The 19,940-nt window shown below is 44.8% G+C and overlaps 1 protein-coding gene across 6 annotated transcripts in view; it reads right to left on the reverse strand.

Annotated features, from left to right (window-relative positions):
* LOC144509679 (rap1 GTPase-activating protein 1-like) overlaps positions 1-19,940 on the reverse strand; it is a 220,362-nt gene that overhangs the window by 92,316 nt on the left and 108,106 nt on the right. For all 6 annotated transcript variants that reach the window (XM_078238454.1, XM_078238455.1, XM_078238457.1 and 3 more), the window contains 5 exons: positions 15,021-15,068; positions 13,516-13,554; positions 9,284-9,466; positions 7,267-7,370; positions 6,298-6,376 (listed from right to left, as the gene is read on the reverse strand). In XM_078238454.1, the coding sequence (XP_078094580.1) occupies positions 6,298-6,376; positions 7,267-7,370; positions 9,284-9,466; positions 13,516-13,554; positions 15,021-15,068 (453 nt within the window). The remainder of the gene's footprint in view (positions 1-6,297; positions 6,377-7,266; positions 7,371-9,283; positions 9,467-13,515; positions 13,555-15,020; positions 15,069-19,940) is intronic.

Raw genomic sequence — 19,940 nt, forward strand, 5'->3', positions numbered from 1 at the left:
GTTTTTTTTTAAAAAAGGGCGGCATGGACAAGTTGGGCCGAAGGGCCTGTTTCCATGCTGTAAACCTCTATGACTCTACCCGCCTGCTCACCATAACCCTCAACTCCTTTACTGTCCTTTCTATCCTTGCCTTAAAAGCATTCAATGAGGTAGTCTCAACTGCTTCACTGGACAGGGAATTCCACAGATTCACAACCCTTTGTGTGAAGAAGTTCCTCCTCAACTCAGTCCTAAATCTGCTTCCCCTTATTTTGAGGCCATGCCCCCTAGTTCTAGTTTCACCTGCCAGTGGAAACAACTTCCCTGCTTCTACCTTATCCATTCCCTTCATAATCTTATATGTTTCTATAAGATCTCCCTCATTCTTCTGAATTCCAATGAGTATCGCCCCAGTCTACTCAGTCTCTCTTCATAAGCCAACCCTCTCAACTCCGGAATCAACCTAGTGAATATCCTCTGCACCCCCTCCAGTGCCAGTATATCCTTTCTCAAGTAAGGAGACCAAAACCGTACACAGTACTCCAGGTGTGGCCTCACCAGCACCTTATACAGCTGCAATATAGCCTCTCTGTTTTTAAACTCCATCCCTCTAGCAATTAAGGACAAAATTCCATTTGCCTTCTTACTTACCTGCTGCACCTGCAAACCAACTCTTTGTGATTCATGCACAAGAACACCCAGGTCCCTCTGCACAGCAGCATGCTGTAATTTTTACCATTGACCTCTCATTTACCAACCTATCACATTCCTACCTCTCTTCAGTTCCAAAGAGTCATATTGGACTTAAAATGTTAACTTTGTTTCTCTATCCACAGTTCCTGCTGGACCTGCTGAGAATTTCCAGAACTTTGTTTTTATCTCAGATCTCCAGCATCCGCAGTATCTTGCTCTTATTTTTGTGTTGGTTTCTGTAAGCCCATTAATCAAAACAGAAGCCGTCTCAAATTCCACTCCACACAAACCTGTCTGTACTGCGTGTGCCAGCATAATATTGCTTCATAGTGACATGAGCCAACAGTCCCAGACCATACCATCCAATCAACCAAACCATACTATCCAATCAACCAAACCATACCATCCAATCAACCAAACCATACCATCCAATCAACCAAACCATACCATCCAATCAACCAAACCATACTATCCAATCAACCAAACCATACTATCCAGTCAACCAAACCATACCATCCAGTCAACCAAACCATACTATCCAGTCAACCAAACCATACTATCCAGTCAACCAAACCATACCATCCAGTCAACCAAACCATACTATCCAGTCAACCAAACCATACTATCCAGTCAACCAAACCATACCATCCAATCAACCAAACCATACCATCTGATCAACATCAACAGAAGACATTATAATGTGATGATACAGGGTCACAAGTATTAATTTACTTTAATGTTATAGAAAATCTCAATCCGTCTTCAAATAAAAATGTTAAAAGCTTAAAAGTGGGAATTTCTAAAACTTTATCGGCTAGTCTAATAATCGTTAAAATATATGAGGGGTGGGAGGTATGGGAGTGGTTTGAGAAAAAATCTTTTTACCCAGAGGGTGGTGAGGGTCTGCACTGCCTGGGAGGGTGATGGAGGTGGGATGCCTCACATCCTTTAAAAAGTACCTGAATGAGTACTTGGCACGTCATAACAAAGAACAATACAGCACAGGAACAGGCCCTTCGGCCCTCCAAGCTCGTGCCGCTCCCTGGTCCAAACTAGACCATTCTTTTGTATACCTCCATTCCCACTCTGTTCATATGGCTATCTAGATAAGTCTTAAACGTTCCCAGTGTGTCCGCCTCCACCACCTTGCCTGGCAGCGCATTCCAGGCCCCCACCACCCTCTGTGTAAAATATGTCCCTCTGATATCTGTGTTAAACCTCCCCCCCTTCACCTTGAACCTATGACCCCTCGTGAACGTCACCACCGACCTGGGGAAAAACTTCCCACCGTTCACCCTATCTATGCCTGTCATAATTTTATACACCTCTATTAAGTCTCCCCTCATCCTCCGTCTTTCCAGGGAGAACAACCCCAGTCTACCCAATCTCTCCTCATAACTCAGCCCCTCCATACCAGGTAACATCCTGGTAAACCTCCTCTGTACTCTCTCCAAAGCCTCCACGTCCTTCTGGTAGTGTGGCGACCAGAACTGGACGCAGTATTCCAAATGCGGCCGAACCAACGTTCTATACATCTGCAACATCAGACCCCAACTTTTATACTCTATGCCCCGTCCTATAAAGGCAAGCATGCCATATGCCTTCTTCACCTGTGACGTCACCTTCAAGGATCTGTGGACTTGCACACCCAGGTCCCTCTGGGTATCTACACCCTTTATCATTCTGCCATTTATCGTATAGCTCCTCCCTACATTATTTCTACCAAAATGCATCACTTCGCATTTATCAGGATTGGACTCCATCTGCCATTTCTTTGCCCAAATTTCCAGCCTATCTATATCCTTCTGTAGCTTCTGACAATGCTCCTCACTATCTGCAAGTCCTGCCAATTTTGTGTCGTCCACAAACTTACTGATCACCCCAGTTACGCCTTCTTCCAGATCGTTTATATAAATCACAAACAGCAGAGGTCCCAATACAGAGCCCTGCGGAACACCACTAGTCACAGGCCTCCAGCCGGAAAAAGACCCTTCCACTACCACCCTCTGTCTTCTGTGACCAAGCCAGTTCTCCACCCATCTAGCCACCTCCCCCTTTATCCCATGAGATCCAACCTTTTTCACCAGCCTACCATGAGGGACTTTGTCAAATGCATTCAAAGCTATGGGCCAAGTGCTGGCAAGTGGGATTAGGTGGGCAGGTAGGGCCTTTCATGCGTCGGTGCAGACTCGATGGGCTGAAGGGCCTCTTGGACACTGTAGTATTCTGTGATTCTGTGATACATTTATAAATGGCCTTAACATTCCACTATTTGTTTCTTAAAAATGGGTAAGATGACATTATGAACTCATTAAAATCACTCTCATCAGCAATCAAAGCATCTGGTCTTTGTAAGAAGCTTTGGAAAGTTTGCAATCTAATTCCTAATTCCACAGGGGAGAAGCTAGAATGATGCGAGGTTTCTTCTGGCAGCCAATCTAACCTGAATCAGTTTCACCTATTGTCTGGCTGCAAGCTAAAACATTTTCCAACAAAGAGAAATATGGAGCACTGCTGATCTTCCAAGATTAACACAGAATACAGCAGCGGATTACCATTTCCTTCCGGAATATTGTAAGAAAGCTCAGTATAAATAATGGCAAGCTTCATAAAAACATATACAGACAAGTCTCCTTTATCTAGAACTGGAACAGGTAATAATACCACATTCCTCTGGGAATAGATTTTTAAAAAAAAATATTCATGGGATATGGGCGTCGCTGGCTTGGCCAGTATTTATTACTTAATCCTAACTGCCCCTGGGAAGGTGGTAGTGAGCTGCCTTCTGGAATCGCTGCAGTCCGTGTGGTGTAGGTACACCCACAGTGCTGTTAGAGAGGAAATTCCAGGATTTTGAGCCAGTGACAGTGAAGGAATGGCGAGTCGTTCCAAGTCAGCATGGTGGATGACTTGGGAGGGGAATTTGCAAGTGGTGGTGTTCCCACATATCTGCTGTCTTTGTCGTTCGAGATGGGAGTGATTGTGGGTTTGGAAGGTGCAGCCTCAGGAACCTTGATGAGTTGCTGTCGTGCATCTTGTAGATGGTACACACTGCTGGAATTGAGTGTCTATAAGATCATAAGACATAGGAGCAGAATTAGGCCACTCAGTCCATCGAGTCTGCTCCGCCATTCAATCTTGGCTGATTTTTTTCTCATCCCCATTCTCCTGCCTTTTCCCCATAACCCCTGATCCCCTTATTAACCAAGAACCTATCTATCTCTGTCTTGAAGACACTCAATGACCTGGCCTCCACAGCCTTCTGCGGCAAAGAGTTCCACAGATTCACTACTCTCTGGCAGAGGAAATTCCTCCTCATCTCTGTTTTAAAGCATTGTCCCTTTAGCCTGAGGTTGTGCCCTCTGGTTCAAGTTTTTCCTACTAGTGGAAACATCCTCTCCATGTCCATTCTATCCAGGCCTCGCAGTATCCTGCAAGTTTCAGTAAGATCCCCCCTCATCCTTTAAACTCCATCGAGTACGGACCCAGAGTCCTCAACTGTTCCTCATACGACAAGTTCTTCATTCCAGGGATCATTCTTGTGAACCTCCTCGGGACTCTTTCCAAGGCCAGCACATCCTTCCTTAGATACGGGGCCCAAAGCTGCTCACAAAACTGCTCGGTGATGAGGAGATTGAATGTTTGTGGATATTTAAGTTACAGTACAAAGTCTCACAACAGCAGGTTAAAGTCCTCACCTGATGAAGGTGAGTTGCGAATGGTGCTGAACATTGCACAATCGCCAGCGAACATCCCCACTTCAGACCTTATGATGGATGAAAGGTCATTGATGAAGCAGCTGAAGATGGTTGGGCCTAGGACACTCCCCTCAGACACTGAAGCAGGGACCCCAGAGTAACTCCCTCCTGACTGTATACCACTGTGCCACCACCTCTGCTGGGTCTGTCCGCTCCGAAAGGTCGTGCTACCAAATAAACCTGTTGGACTTTAACCTGGTGTTATGAGACTTCTTACTGTGCCCACCCCAGTCCAATGCCGGCATCTCCATATCATGATATTTAAGTTGGTGGATGGGGTGCCAATCAAGCGGGGCTGCTTTATCCTGGATGGTGTCGAGCTTCTTGAGTGTTGTTGGTGCTGTACCCATCCAGGCAAGTGGAGAGTATTCCATCACACTCCTAACTTATGCCTTGTAGATCATGGACCGGCTTCGGGAAGTATAAGTCAGTTACTCGCCACGGGATTCCTAGCCTCTTGCTTGCTCCTGTAGCCACAGTATTTATAAGGTTAGTCCAGTTCAGTTTCTGGTCAATGGTAACCCCCCAGGATGTTGATAGTGGGGGATTCAGCGATGGCAATGCCATTGAATGTCAACGGGGGAGTGGTTGGATCCTCTCTTGTTGGTGATGGTCATTGCCTGGCATTTGTGTGGCGTGAATGTTTCTTGCCACTTGTCAGTCCAAGCCTGGATATTGTCCAGATTTTGTTGCATTTGAACATGGACTGTTTCAGTATCTGAGGAGTTGCGAATGGTGCTGAACATTGCACAATCGTCAGCGAACATCCCCACTTCAGACCTTATGATGGAAGGAAAGTCATTGATGAAGCAGCTGAAGATGGTTGGGCCTAGGACACTCCCCTCAGACACTGAAGCAGGGACCCCAGGGCAACACCCTCCTGACTGTATACCACTGTCCCACCACCTCTGCTGGGTCTGTCCAGCTGGTGGGACAGGACATACCCAGGGATAATGATGGTGGTGTGTGGGATATCATCAGCAAGATGATCTCTGCTGATATATGTGGAAGTTGTTGTGTGACTAGTCTATGAAACAGCTCTCCCAGCTGTTGGTAAGGAGGACAGTGCAGGGTCAATTGAGTTGGGTTTTCTGGTGTTTCCGGTGCTTCGGTTGATGCTGAGTAGTCCGTTCAGTTTCATTCTTTTTAGATCTTTGAGTGGTTTGCTACAACTAAGTGGCTTGCTAGGCCATTTCAGAGAGCCGTTAAGAGCCAATCACATTGTTGGAGTGACATGTAGACCAGGCCGGGTAAGGATGGTGGATAGTGAACCAGGATTTTTAATTCCAGATTTTCATCTAATTCAAATTTCACCTTCTGCCGTGGTGGGATTCGAGCCCAGGTCCCCAGAGCATCACCCTGGGTCTCTGGATTATAGTCCAGTGACCATTATAATACCACTACATCATTACCTCCCCCTTTTTGCCCCATTTGGTAGCGTTAAAACCAGAAAACCCTCGCCTGTACCCCATGACTGTTTTGTATTTTTTTCTCCTTTATAAACTGACCTTGTCAAAACTCACTAAAGACTGGAGCATCAAAGCAATCAAAGCCTGTCCACCATCTACAAGCCACAAGTCAGGAATGTGGTGGAATATTCTCCACTCGCCTGGATCAGTGCAGCTCCAACAACACTCAGTTTTTGTATCATATCAACTTGGTCCTGGTGACTTTGTTAAGGAGAAGACTCACGATAAATGCCGGTGACCACGGCTCTGAAGGGCCGCAGGTCCATATCCGAACTGGCAGCCATTTTGGGGACAGCGAACGGGCATTGTTCATTATCAACAGTATTTCCATCCACCCAAACATTTAACCAGGAGATTCTTAATTATTTCTAAAGGAAGACAAAAGAGTATTTACGCACCTTTGCCATTTGGACCACATTAGGAAATTCAGTGAGACAGGAAATGGGGATCACATCCTGATAGGTTTTGTATTTGGTTCTGTGGACAAAATATTAAAAGGAATAAAAATAAACACAAGATGATTAATAAAATTCCCTTTATCTTAATAAACAAAGGAGAATTATTTTGCCAAACACGTTTTAATTAAGGCTTCAAGCAAAATAAATGAGTGTGCTCATTTAACAGTGTTTCATTACATTTTCCAAAACCAATAATTCACAGAAACTCAACAGTGGAGAAGGCGGCCATTTAGTCCATCGAGTCTGCACCGACTCTTTGACAGAGCATCCCACCCAGGCCCCATCCCCACAACCCCACATGTTTACCCAGCTAATTCCCATAACCTATGCATCCCGGGACGCTAATGTGCAATTTAGCATGGCCAAACCATCTAACCAGCACATCGTTGGACTGTTGGAGGAAACCGGAGCACCTGGAGGAAACCCACACAGACACGGGGAGAATGTGCTGACTCCACACAGACAGTGACCCAAGACTGGAATTGAACCCCGGTTCCTGGTGCTGGGAGGCAGCAGTGCTAACCACTGTACCACCGTGTTGCCCACAGGCTGCCCACCAAATTGGTTTGGAATTGGTTCAAGAATCAATTATATGAAGAGTGACGCATTAGTCATTGTAAAACGATGGAACTGCATCATGTGCTTATTTTGAAACTGTAACTTTGGAGCCCCAGTGATTAGCAAAGCTCATACCACTCCTGAGATGAGTAGAGACTCAAATTCATGACTGAATTGGAGCTAATAGGATTTTCCCCACATTACACAGTAAATCCAGGGAATTAGCTAGAATGTTTCTTAAAATCAGAAATTTTCACTTGTAGGTGTTTCACCCCCCACCCCCCGGCACCTGTGGACACGAAAAACTCAGTGCTCACGGAGACAGGGTCTTCTCTGTGCTGACGGACCTACCTCAGCAAGAGGCGGAGATGTTCTTGGTCGCCAATGACATCATATTTGAGGGAGAATACTAAGTGTCCCAGTGCACTGTCAATGCAGTAATAATTAAAATGTTCCTGGTTCAAAAAAGAACAAACAGGCAATTCAATATTCATAAGCAGATTCTGATCAAAATCTACATTTGTTGATTTCACATTCCAAATGAAATGCCCTGACACACACTAGTCTGTACATGTCCACTGACATTACTGTGTATGTCTTTTACAGCTCTTCCATCCTCTCATTTCCCCGAATTCACAGAAATTAATCTCACTGTCACTTCCTTCCACGTGTAACTGAAAACATTGGGTACATTTGCCAGTCGAACTGTGCGACTTGCTTAGTACAAAGCTAAAAATAGATGTGGCAGGGAAGGGGAATTTGCAGACTCGAGGCAGGAGCAGGATCTGATGGGAGAATTTGCTCTGGTTTGTTGATCTCCGATTGTGGAATCCTCACGGATACAGCGGCAACATTCATTATTAACCGTCAGCCCCAGTAAGGGGCAACCTCGGGGAACGAGTGGCCCTCCATCGCAGGTGGGCCGCAAGACTGAAATCGGGCTTGTTCATTAACCGTGACGCCATGAATAAGATTTAATACATTTAATACACGCTGAATATTTCAGAAGGAGTTAAGGAAAATGTTGAATTGTTTATATGTTAATAAGACCGTCACTAACTCCAAATGGTAAAAATAAAATAATTATTGACACTTTGGACACAGAGGGAGCGGCACGATTCTTAGTCAATGTTGTGAGCAATCAGCACGCACCTCACTTAACTCGCCCTTAACATGCTACCGTGCAAAGGGACCTGGGGGTCCTTGTGCATGAGACGCAAAAGCCCAGTCTGCAGGTACAACAGGTGATCAAGAAGGCAAATGGGATGTTGGCCTATATCGCGAGGGGGATAGAATATAAAAGCAGGGATGTCTTGATGCACCTGTACAGGGCATTGGTGAGGCCGCAGCTGGAATACTGTGTGCAGTATTGGTCCCCTTATATGAGGAAGGATATATTGGCATTGGAGGGAGTGCAGAGAAGGTTCACCAGGTTGATACCGGAGATGAGGGGTTTGGATTATGAGGAGAGGCTGAGGAGATTGGGTTTGTACTCGTTGGAGTTTAGAAGGATGAGGGGGGATCTTATGGAGACTTATAAGATAATGCGGGGGCTGGATAGGGTGGAGGCGGAGAGATTCTTTCCACTTAGTAAGGAAGTTAAAACTAGAGGACACAGCCTCAAAATAAAGGGGGGTCGGTTTAAGACAGAGTTGAGGAGGAACTTCTTCTCCCAGAGGGTGGTGAATCTCTGGAATTCTCTGCCCACTGAGGTGGTGGAGGCTACCTCGCTGAATATGTTTAAAGCGCGGATGGATGGATTCCTGATCGGTAAGGGAATTAAGGGTTATGGGGATCAGGCGGGTAAGTGGTACTGATCCACGTCAGATCAGCCATGATCTTATTGAATGGCGGGGCAGGCTCGAGGGGCTAGATGGCCTACTCCTGCTCCTATTTCTTATGTTCTTATGTTCTTACTTTGCGTGCAAATTACTTCAGTCACACCAGTCGGAAGGAAAACCACGTGGATGGAAACTGGCAGAATGTGGCAACCCTGTGTGGGGACAACGGTCATCAAGATGTCTTGTGGGGCCGCACTCAGAACCCTGATGGGCCGCTTGTGGCTCAGGTCACCCACCGCTGGTCTACATCATTGTCCCCAGGCATTATGATATGTTTATGAATGGAGACGGGGATCTCCATTGCACAAGATTTTAGACGTTAGCCCAAAGTAACAGAAAAGAGGCACATTCGGAGACAGGAAAGGAGAAGGGTGACTGCTTATACACTGTGGATTGTGACTTGAGAATTTCTATGCAGTTTTACTGCAACTTTAAAATGCAGACCTGATGTTTGTCTGTTGTAGATACAGGTTATTTACGATTAATAGACTCTTCTGTGTATCACAACTCACTCAGTTTCTTCCTACCTTTCCCAAGAACTGTTTCCTGTAGAGTTTGGCGATTGTGTTACATTCCAACTTGAGTTTGGAAGGAGATGATAGCTGCTCAGTTTCAGGAGAGCTTCTTATTTCATGGTTTGTCCCCTCGATCCAGTAACCTCCAAACTGAGGGAGCAGGATGATAGGATACGGAGTATCACGTTGGAGGACCTAAAATAAAGAGCAGAGCACTCAGCCAACAGCCTCACCTCAAGATGTGGAAAACTATCCCAGAGAACAGAGCTTAAAGACAGTTAGGATCAAATATCTAGGTAGCCAAGCAGAAACAAAGAGTTTGTTCAAGGTTACAAATCAAAATTGGGCGAAGGATTAAGAATCTCCAAAGTTAGAATCATAGAATTCTACAGAGCAAAAGGAGGCCATTCGGCCCATCGAGTCTGTACCGAACACAATCCCACCCAGGCCCTATCCCCATAACCCCATGCATTTACCTTAGCTAGTCCCCCTGACGCTAAGGGGCAATTTAGCATGGCCAATCCACACATGTTTGGACTGTGGGAGGAAACCAGAGCACCCGGAGTTGAAACGTGAGCAAATCGAATGGCAGTTGATCAACAGGAACAAGCTTAGGTTTTAAAACTGTTTAAAAATTGAAGGAAGAGGCAGGAGGGCTGAAAGAAGTTCAGAGAGTAGGACACAGTGCGATTGAATTTTGAATTCAGAAAGATAAAGGCAGCAGGAAGTACAATGCTGTAGTTTCAGCTTGGGAGGAAAATTCAAAACAATAATTCCTGATGTGTTGAACCCTGAGCTGTGACACTGCTCGGAACATTTTGCTAATTTAAACGTCTTATATATTTAGCACAATGATACAAATAATATAGGGAGACAAGGAAAGCTGAGAATGAGAAACTGAATTTGTAAGCTCGAGTAAAAAGGATTGGATGGGAGAATTTCTGCAGGTTTCTCTGTTTCCATGAGGAACCCCCAGCTGAACAGCAGAAACTTTCACCTTTAGCTATTCCCACTGGTTTTTCTACAGTTACCCAGCCAATAACAACGTATTTATGGTGAGAGGCTGGAGAACTGTCCAGCAACGTGGCAAACGTTGACCTTAAAAACCTGATTGATTAAAAATAAATTCCTTCAGATTCATCATCTCAAACCTTCTCGTCAGAGTTGGACCCCATGTGTCAGACACTGATCAGACTGAAAATAACTACTGTCCTAAACACGCTGAAAAGACTCAGACTCCGATCCAAGCTGAAGAAGAACGCTGTCAGAGGAAGAACCCACACAGAGCAGCAAAGTGAATCTGTGCCAAAGACTTGCCCCTTTTATAGCACTGGCTGTTGGGAGGTAAGCTGTAATATCCAGTCTGAATGTTAATGAATGGCTGAATGGGCAGCCGGGTGAATGAGTGAACAGGGAGGGTGATAGGATGGGTGAAGTATTAGGGTTGGTAAGGATGACTGGTGGGCATTCTGGCAGGGGGATCAAGTGGCAGGGTCACAGGTAGGTAAGGTAAGTGGGTAGGGTGGCAGGTGGGTGAGGTGCATAGGTGGGTAGATCATTTGGCCAGAGGAATGGGGGATGTTGGTAGGGTTTCGGGGAGTGGGGTTAGTTAGGTTGGGTCAGGTGGGAGTAGAGTCGGGAATCATATGGAGTTGTATTTGGAATTTTATCTAGCATTTCCTGCTAACTATCCAAATAAGAACCTTGGAACTGTCCAATCTCTGACTCTAAGCCAAAGTCTGAGACTTTATTGAGGGTCCCAATGTCAGTGTTCACGCTCAGGCCAGCATTCCAGTATCAACGCACTGACCACACTCGATCACGCGCTCGAAGGTGGGGCCTCACCATCTGCAGGCCTGACACAAGACTCCCGAAACAAGCGCTCTACTCAGAGTTTCAACATGGCAAATAAGCCCCAAGAGGGCCGAGAAAATGCTTCAAGGACACCCACAAAACTTCCTTGAGAAAGTGCAATGTCCCCACTGACAGCTGGGAATCCCTGGCCCCAGACTGCCCAAAGTGGAGGAAAAGCATCCGGGAAGGAGCTGAACACCTGGAATGTCATTGCCGAGGACAAGCTGAAGCCAAGTATCGACAGTGAAAGGAGTGCCTGGCAACACGGGGACTGGAGCCTCCTCCTTCCGTGAGTTGTTTGTTGCCCACCACCATTCACAACTTAATATGGCAGGACTGCAGAGCTTAGATCTGATCCGTTGATTGTGGGATCACTTAGCTCAGTCTATCATTTGGTGCTTATGCCATTTGGAATGCAAATAGTCCTGTGGTGTAGCTTCTCCAGGTGTACCTGGTGCTGCTCCTGGGATGCTATTCCTGCACTCTCCAGGGTTGATCACCTGGTTTGATGGTAGAATGGGGATATGCCGGGCCATGAGGTTAACGATTCTGGTTGAATACAGTTCTGCTGGTGGCCCACAGCGCCTCATGGTTGCCTAGTTTTGAGCTGCTAGATCTGTTTGGCGTCGATCCCATTCAGGCAGTCCAAGTGAAGACAGGACTTTGTTCCCAGAGGACGGTGTGAAGGTCACACCAACCAATACTGTCATGGCAAATGCATCTGTAATAGCTTGAGTGAGCTCAAGTATGTTTTTCCTTCTTGTTGGTTCGCTCACCACCTTCTACAGACCCAGTCTGACAGCCATGTCCATTAGGACTCGGTCTCTTCAGGCAGTAACGGTGCTACAGACACTCTTGGAGATGGATTTTGTTTTTACATGTTCTGCCTGTTGGTCTAGAAATCAAGTCGGGATTAGTTCAATAGCCAGTTTCCTGCCTTATAGAATCACCGAATGTTACCACATGACAACAGGCCAATCTGCCTATTGTCCATGCTAACACATAGCTTACTCTCCATAATATTTCATATTTCTTCTTTTCAAACACAAGACCATAAGACATAGGAGCAGAATTAGGCCACTCGGCCCATCAAGTCTGCTCCGCCATTCAATCATGGCTGATATTTTTCTCATCCCCATTCTCCTGCCTTTTCCCCATAACCCCTGATCCCCTTACTAATCAAGAACCTATCCATCTCTGTCTTAAAGACACTCAATGACCTGGCCTCCACAGCCTTCTGCGGCAAAGAGTTCCACAGATTCACCACTCTCTGGCAGAAGAAATTCCTCCTCATCTCTGTTTTAAAGGATCGTCCCTTTAGCCTGAGGTTGTGCCCTCTGGTTCTAGTTTGTCCTATTAGTGGAAACATCCTCTCCACGTCCACTCTATCCAGGCCTCGCAGTATCCTGTAAGTTTCAATAAGATCCTCCCTCATCCTTCTAAACTCCAACGAGTACAGACCCAGAGTCCTCAACCATTACTCATACGACAAGCTCTTCATTCCAGGGATCATTCTTGTGAACCTCCTCTGGACCCTTTCCAAGGCCAGCACATCCTTCCTTAGATATGGGGCCCAAAACTGCTCATAATACTCCAAATGGGGTCTGACCAGAGCCTTATACAGCCTCAGAAATACAGCCCTGCTCTTGTACCCTAGCCCTCTCGACATGAATGCTAACATCTATCTAATTGAAATCTGCTTCAGCAATAGTTGGTAAGATAGAATTTTGGATAATGAAACTCCTCCGAAGATAGAATTTTTAAAAACTTCATCTTCAATTCTTTTTGCAATTATTTCAAATTTGTTCCCCAGAGTCTAAACAGTGAATCTAGTTATATAAACAATAAAATGCTGAAAGCCTTTTGTATAAAATAAATCTCCCCTCTGGCTTTACACAGTAGCACTGAAGTCACACCCACCACTTACATTTCAACAAAGATTAAAAGTCCCTCTTGGGGTACAGTTGCTCTCCTTGGTACAGGTGTGTTGTCCCACATGTCACAAAATTTAACACGCCCCTAAAGCTCGCAATAACATTTGTGAAGGGTGGCACTTATGGTCGATTTATTGAATTTAGAACCTCTCCTAATGAATTGTAGGTCCTTATCTTTATAGGCGCTGGAATCAAATCCCATCAACAGCTGTCCAAAAAGCAATGGGACAGCCGGCAGGAAAAACCCCCACCGCCTCCAACCTGTGTGTGACAGAGCAAAGAGCTTGGCTATAGTCTAGGCAGATACACAGCATCCAAATGAATGCTAACTTACAACAGCAATGGAGACCCTTTTACAACACAGTTCCACATCTGGATTCATGTCCAGTTGCAAAAATAATTGCATTCTTTTGGCAAATGCCATTAAAAAATAAACACACAATCAGGGTGCCATACCTCATGAACACTGGGGTAAGGAATGTAATCTTCTTCAGTCTGGAACATAGAAGACAATGTTATTTTATTACACAATCACTGAAGCCTGCGATGTTTCACATGAATGTTTTTAAAGACATTTTTACATTGAAAGCTTCCCGTGATAGTTTATTGGTCAGTGCACGAACCAGCCCCACAATGAACCACAAGCCCAGCAAGGTTCCTGCTCCAATACCAGATCGAAGTGAAGTTTAGGCTTTCAGGCAGGAGGGGCTCTGAGTATCATTGGAGAAGACAATCAGACAGGATCACTAAAAATCTCCCAGAACAGCAACAATGCTCTGCAGAGTGTTTGATTCTGGTTATTGCATTATTTTTTGGCTATAACCCTCTAGTCTTTGTTACTGGCCTTGCAATCTCAAATCCCACAAGGGCAGCTTGAGAGTTTGAATTCAATTTTAAAAATTTGGAAATTGAAGAACCAGTTGATTCTCAGCAGTGTCTCTGACATCGATCTGTTGTATGCAGCTGGCTAGTTGCACAGTGTGGACTTTGAGATTGACAGGCACTGCACATCATGCATCATAAAAGAATGATCGCTCGTGCCCAGCCTGTTTATTCAGGGTGTACAACTACATGAATTATGAGGAGGAGTGGTCGAACTGTGTGGCACATTCTCAGCCACTGCACAACTGCACGCCTTACAGGGAACATTGTCTATCAGTAAAAGTCATCATGAAGCTTTAGGATTGTTGTTATAACTCAACCAGGAAGAAATCCTTCTGTCCTTACCTGGCCTGGCCTGTGTGTGACTCCAGCCCCATACTCGTGTACCCTCTGAAGTAGCTTAATAAACCACTCAATTAATGAGGCCAATGAGGGATGGGTTAGAAATGCCAGCTTTGGCAGCAACGCCCACATCCCAAGAATGAAATAAAAATTGATGAATTTCATCATTTGTTTTCTGCCTAAAGACCTGTCCTTGGTTTTAGTCCAACGCTATTCTATAACTGGTTGCTAAGATGCGCAGAGTACTGACATGGTTATTTGCCCTCTCTCTCTGAACAAAGTATTTGCCCTCCGAACAAGAACTTCAAAAAATGTCATTCTTGGGAATTGAATGTGTGCATTGTCGATAAGGCCCGGCATCGAGAAGGTGGTGAGCTGCCTTCTTGAACCACTGCGGTCCATGTGGCGTAGGTACGCCCACAGTGCCAGTACCCCAGCCAAGGTGCTGTCAGTGTGAGGGCAATATTGAACCTCGTTTCCTGGTCCAGACCAAAGGTGCCCCTCAGTGTCTCTGAACTCAGACAACTGTTTATGTAGAAATTGTTTGTGAAACTGGGTGCGGGGTATGGGGGGTTTGGAGGGAGTGGGGCGGGGGTGGGGGAGGTAGAGGACTTGAGTTCATTGAGTTTATGCTGACTAGCCCTCAAGCATCTTGTATTTAATAGCAATGTGTTCAGAGTTATCTTACAAATATTTAACCATAAACCTGGCAAGGTACAGCAACAAATGGCACATACTTTAAGAGGTGGTGGAAGAGGACATCTCTGTTCATCCATTCTGCATCCCTAGATGATAGACCACATGAGAGGGGAGAAAACAGTGGAGTGTATTAGTTAGATGCAAATACCACAGGAACCAAGTGACAAGCAAACAATTTATTTGTCAAATCCATGGTTTTGCATTGCAGATTAGCGATGGCAACAAATGCAAAGCACTCAATTTGTCTTTAGTGTAGCCAACCGGGAAAGGGTGTGGCAGCCGGCTCGTTTCCATAGGCTCAGCATGTTGGAGCCCTGTGCTCATTGTGACTCAGTTCACACCCATAGCAGACAGTAAAGGGCGGGGGGAGGGTACAGAGGCCTTTCCTGTCCGTTAGCAGCAGCTGTCCCTCATTTAGCGGCTGGTGTTTCCTCGAGGCAATGGATTTCTGCTGTTGCTCTTCTTGTGACCGAAAGGCTGATTTTCAACCCACAGTTATTTGAGCACATGGGGCAGGACATGGGGTGGGATCCGGAGTGCAGGATTTGCCTCCTTTCCTTCCCCATTGCCACTGCCTCAGCATCAAGGGTTCAGACACAAAGCATGATGCAGTTTGATGGACAAGTTGTCACCATTTTGAATAATTGGTAGCAACCTACTCTTCATCATTAATGTCAATGCTACCGCAGTCTAAAGTCATTCCCACCCATAGTATAAACAGGGATTGACAGTTATAACGGGCACCAAAAGATGGCATTCACCATGGGGGCAAGGCCAGCAAGTAAAAACAAGGCCCTGTCATTTTAACAGAACGTTTGTTTTATTCGTCTCATTTCTGCCTTAATCCCTAAATTCCGCAGTGGATTATAATGAATTTGCACCAATGAGAGCACAGGTTTTCTCACTCACGTTCTTCAGAGCAGATTACATCAGAGATTTACTGGTTGATTTATTTCGAGATCCATTGAAGGGTCGCCAGTGAAATGGGAGCGATACGTTTAGGATGCTTGCAGCCTTTAGATTGCAGCAAGTATAAGGAGGAAAACATAGAAGATAGGAGCAGAAGACCATTCGGCCCTTTGAGCCTGCTCTGCCATTCATTGTGATCATGGCTGACCATCCAACTTAAATAACCTGTTCCTGCCTTCCCACATCTGCTTCGATCCCCTTTGCCCCAAGTACATATCTAACTGCTTCTTGTAAACAATGTTTTAGCCTCAACTGCTTTATGTGGTAGCAAATTCTCTAGGCTGACCACTCACTGGGTGAAGAAATTTTTCCCATCTTTGTCCCAAACAGTCTATCCTGTATCCTCAGACTGTGATCCTTATTTCTGGACACCCCCATCTGCAACATTAAAGAAGTCATATCCCAAATGGAACAAACCTTGGAACCACTGTTCCAGCTGTGGGAAATGGAACTGTTGGTGACTTATAGCAGACCCCTAGGCAAGGTCCCCCTGTTTGTTAGGATTCTGGATGAGGAGGGATGAATTGGTTCCCGTCTTTATTCAACTCTCTCAGTTGGTCACAATAAGGTTAATTTAAAAAGGCTCCCTTCCCTTGCGGATAATTTTTCCCAGTCTAAATATATTTGTGTTTTGAAGGAGCCAATTTAATCAGGCATTTTGAGCTAAAGAGTGAGTGAGTTTATTAGATACTAAAACACAAGAAGAAAAATCTTAAACGCAACATGCATATAAACTGATTAGAAATAAGTAGTGAGTCCAAAATAACATTTAAGAAATATATATGTATCAGTCTTTGGCTTGTCTGGTAGGAAGAGATGGTGAAATTTTGTGGCCGTTAAGTTGGGTAATTCCAGTAGTACTGACTTCAGCAGTTGGTTTGGAGATTCTTAGTTGTGCATCTTAGCTAAAAGGTTTTGTCCTGCTTCCTTTTTGACTGTTTTTGGAAGAAGGTTTTCAGTTGTTCTAAGTGGGTTTTCTAGGTGTCGCTGTACACTAGGAGATTGCCTAGGTCCAAATGCAATTAGATAAGGCCACCACTCCCCAGTTCATCAGCTTTTGAAAGGTAGTTGGGGTATTTTGGAGTCCAAATGGTAGTACCTAACACTACTGCAACTCATCTGGAGTTACAGAGGTGGAGATTTCCTTTGCGTGGGCAGCAAGAGTACCTGCCCGTATCCTGCCAGTAAATTTATCTTTGTGATATAGGCGCCTTTGCCTACCCTATCTATGCCATCTCTCAGGCAGGGTATCGGGTAGGAGTTGAATGTGGTCACTGCATTAACTTTTCGTTAGTCAATGCAGAACCTTAAGGAACCATCTGGCTTGGGCACCAGCACAGCTGGAGATCTCCGGCTCCTGTTGCTGGGTGTTCCAGTGTGGAGTTAATCTCCTCTTGCAGTTGGGCCAGCTTTGCCGTGAGCACATAACCTCCCACATCCACATCATGTAGGGCTAGGGTGGTACACCTAATCTAAAGACAAATATTTCCCATTTCTCATCATTCCAAAGATATTCTGCTTTTAAATGATATATATTTTATAAACCACTTCACACATTGTCACAGTGTATTCCATTTGTCAATTCCTGCTCAGTTACCCAACCATTGATACCCCTCTGCAGCCTCTTTGCATCCCCCCCACTGCTTATTCCCTCATTATTTTGTATTGTAGGCGATTATGTAGCCGGATTGCCACCGGGCTAGTAATCCAGGGACACAGGGCAATGACCTGATCACCTGGTTTGAATTCTAGTTGGTAAAATTAGAATTCAATAAAAAGCGAATTAAACATCTAATGCTGATGATGAAACCATTGCCGATTGTTGGAAAAACCCATCTGGTTCACTAATGTCCTTGAGGGAAGGAAATCTGCCGTCCTTATCTCGTCTGGACTAAACGTGACTCCAGAGCCACAGCAATGTGGTTAACTTTGAAATGGTCTAGCAAGCCACTTAGTTCAAGGACAATTAGAAATGGGCAATAAATGCTGGCCCAGCCAGTGACACCCACATCCCGTGAATGAGAGCAAACTCCGATACATTACACTCAGTCCTCCCATCCAAGTTATTAATATATATTGTAAATCGGTGAGACCCCAGCATTGATTGGAACAGCCTGTGGACCTGAAAATGTCCAATTGTTTCTGCTCTCTGTTTTCTGTTCAATTGCCAAACCTCAATCAATGACAATATATTACCCCCAATTCCAGGAGTTTGATTATTGAGTAATACCCTCTGCTGTAATATGCTTCTGAAAACCAAAACACACTACATTCCTTATCCATCTTAATTGTTACATCCTCAAAAAACTTAACAGATTTCTCGAATCATAGTCATAAAGTCGTACAGCGCAGAAAAGGCCTTTCGGCCCATCGAGTCTGCACTGACAATAACTACCACTAAGGTACGCTAATCCCAATTTCCTGCACTTTTCCCATATCCTTGAAAATTATGATAGTTCAAGTGCTCAACCAATTACTTTTTGAAGGTTGTAAGGTTTCTTTATCATTTTGTCAAACACAATTTCATAAAACCGTGTTGGATTTACTTAATTATATTATGATTTTCTAAGTGCCCTGGTTTTGTTTATTCATGATGTGGAGATGCCGGCGTTGGACTGGGGTAAACACAGTAGAGTTTTAACAAGACCAGGTTAAAGTCCAACAGGTTTATTTGGTAGCAAATGCCATTAGCTTTTGGAGCGCTGCTCCTTCGTCAGATGGAGTGGATATCTGCTCTCAAACAGGACACAGAGACACAAAATCAAGTTACAGAATATCGATTAGAATGCGAATCTCTACAGCCAGCCAGGCCTTAAAGATACAGACAATGTGAGTGGAGGGAGCATTAAGCACAGGTTAAAGAGATGTGTATTGTCTCCAGACAGGACAGCCAGTGAGATTCTGCAAGTCCAGGAGGCAAGCTGTGGGGGTTACTGATAGTGTGACATGAACCCAAGATCCCGGTTTAGGCCGTCCTCATGTGTGCGGAACTTGGCTATCAGTTTCTGCTCAGTGACTCTGCGCTGTCGTGTGTTGTGAAGGCCGCCTTGGAGAACGCTTACCCGAAGATCCAAGGCTGAATGCCCGTGACTGCCCATTCCAGTGTCAACAGCAATTTGTGGCTCTGGAGTCACATGTAGGCCAGACCAGGTAAGGATGGCAGATTTCCTTCCCTAAAACGCAGTAGTGAACCAGATGGGTTTTTTCAACAATCAACAACGATTTCATGGTCATTATTAGACATTTAATTTGATTTTTATTGATTTCGAATTACACCAACTAGAATTCGAACCCAGGTCGTTACTTTGTGTCTCTATCACTGCTCCAGTGGCGATGCTACTGCACAAAAGATTAGTTGCCACATTCCTTCTAATAAATTCCAGCTTTTGCCTACAATGGATGATAGGTCAACAGGTTTCCTGTTTGCTTCTGTCCAATCATGGGGAAATGTTTTAGAATCAAAGGTGTTCTCAGCAATCAGTTCACAGGAAGAACCAAATCACATCAGGAAATTCAGTCTGAATGGGGTAGAGGAGGAAGATTAATTTTCTGTTGGAAGTAAAGTTTCTCCCCTGTTCCCACTCTACATCACTGGCTGGAGTTCCTGATTTCTTACTGAAGGACCTTTAATCCCTTGTCTGGAGTATCTCCCACAGAAAACCAGGAACCTGAGAATCAGACTATCTTCAATCGGTAATATATTGCTGTAGCTCACATGCCCATCAATAAATATGACTGCTGTTTTAATGTCATATTTCCCATGTTCACAATTAATTAACCATTTATTTGAAATAGCAACCTTTCTGTTTAATAGTGTTTGTGAAGTTTGATGCTCTGCTCTCTCCACTCAAGTTGTTTTGTATCTTAAAGACTTGATTAGTTGTAAGTATTCGCATTCCAACCATTATTCATGTAAATTGAGTTTGTGTCTTTATCTGCCCTGTTTGTGAACAGAATTCCCACTCACCTGAAGAAGGGGCTTGGAGCTC

This window comes from Mustelus asterias, chromosome 22, assembly GCF_964213995.1.
Source record: "Mustelus asterias chromosome 22, sMusAst1.hap1.1, whole genome shotgun sequence".
Lineage (NCBI taxonomy): Eukaryota > Metazoa > Chordata > Chondrichthyes > Carcharhiniformes > Triakidae > Mustelus > Mustelus asterias.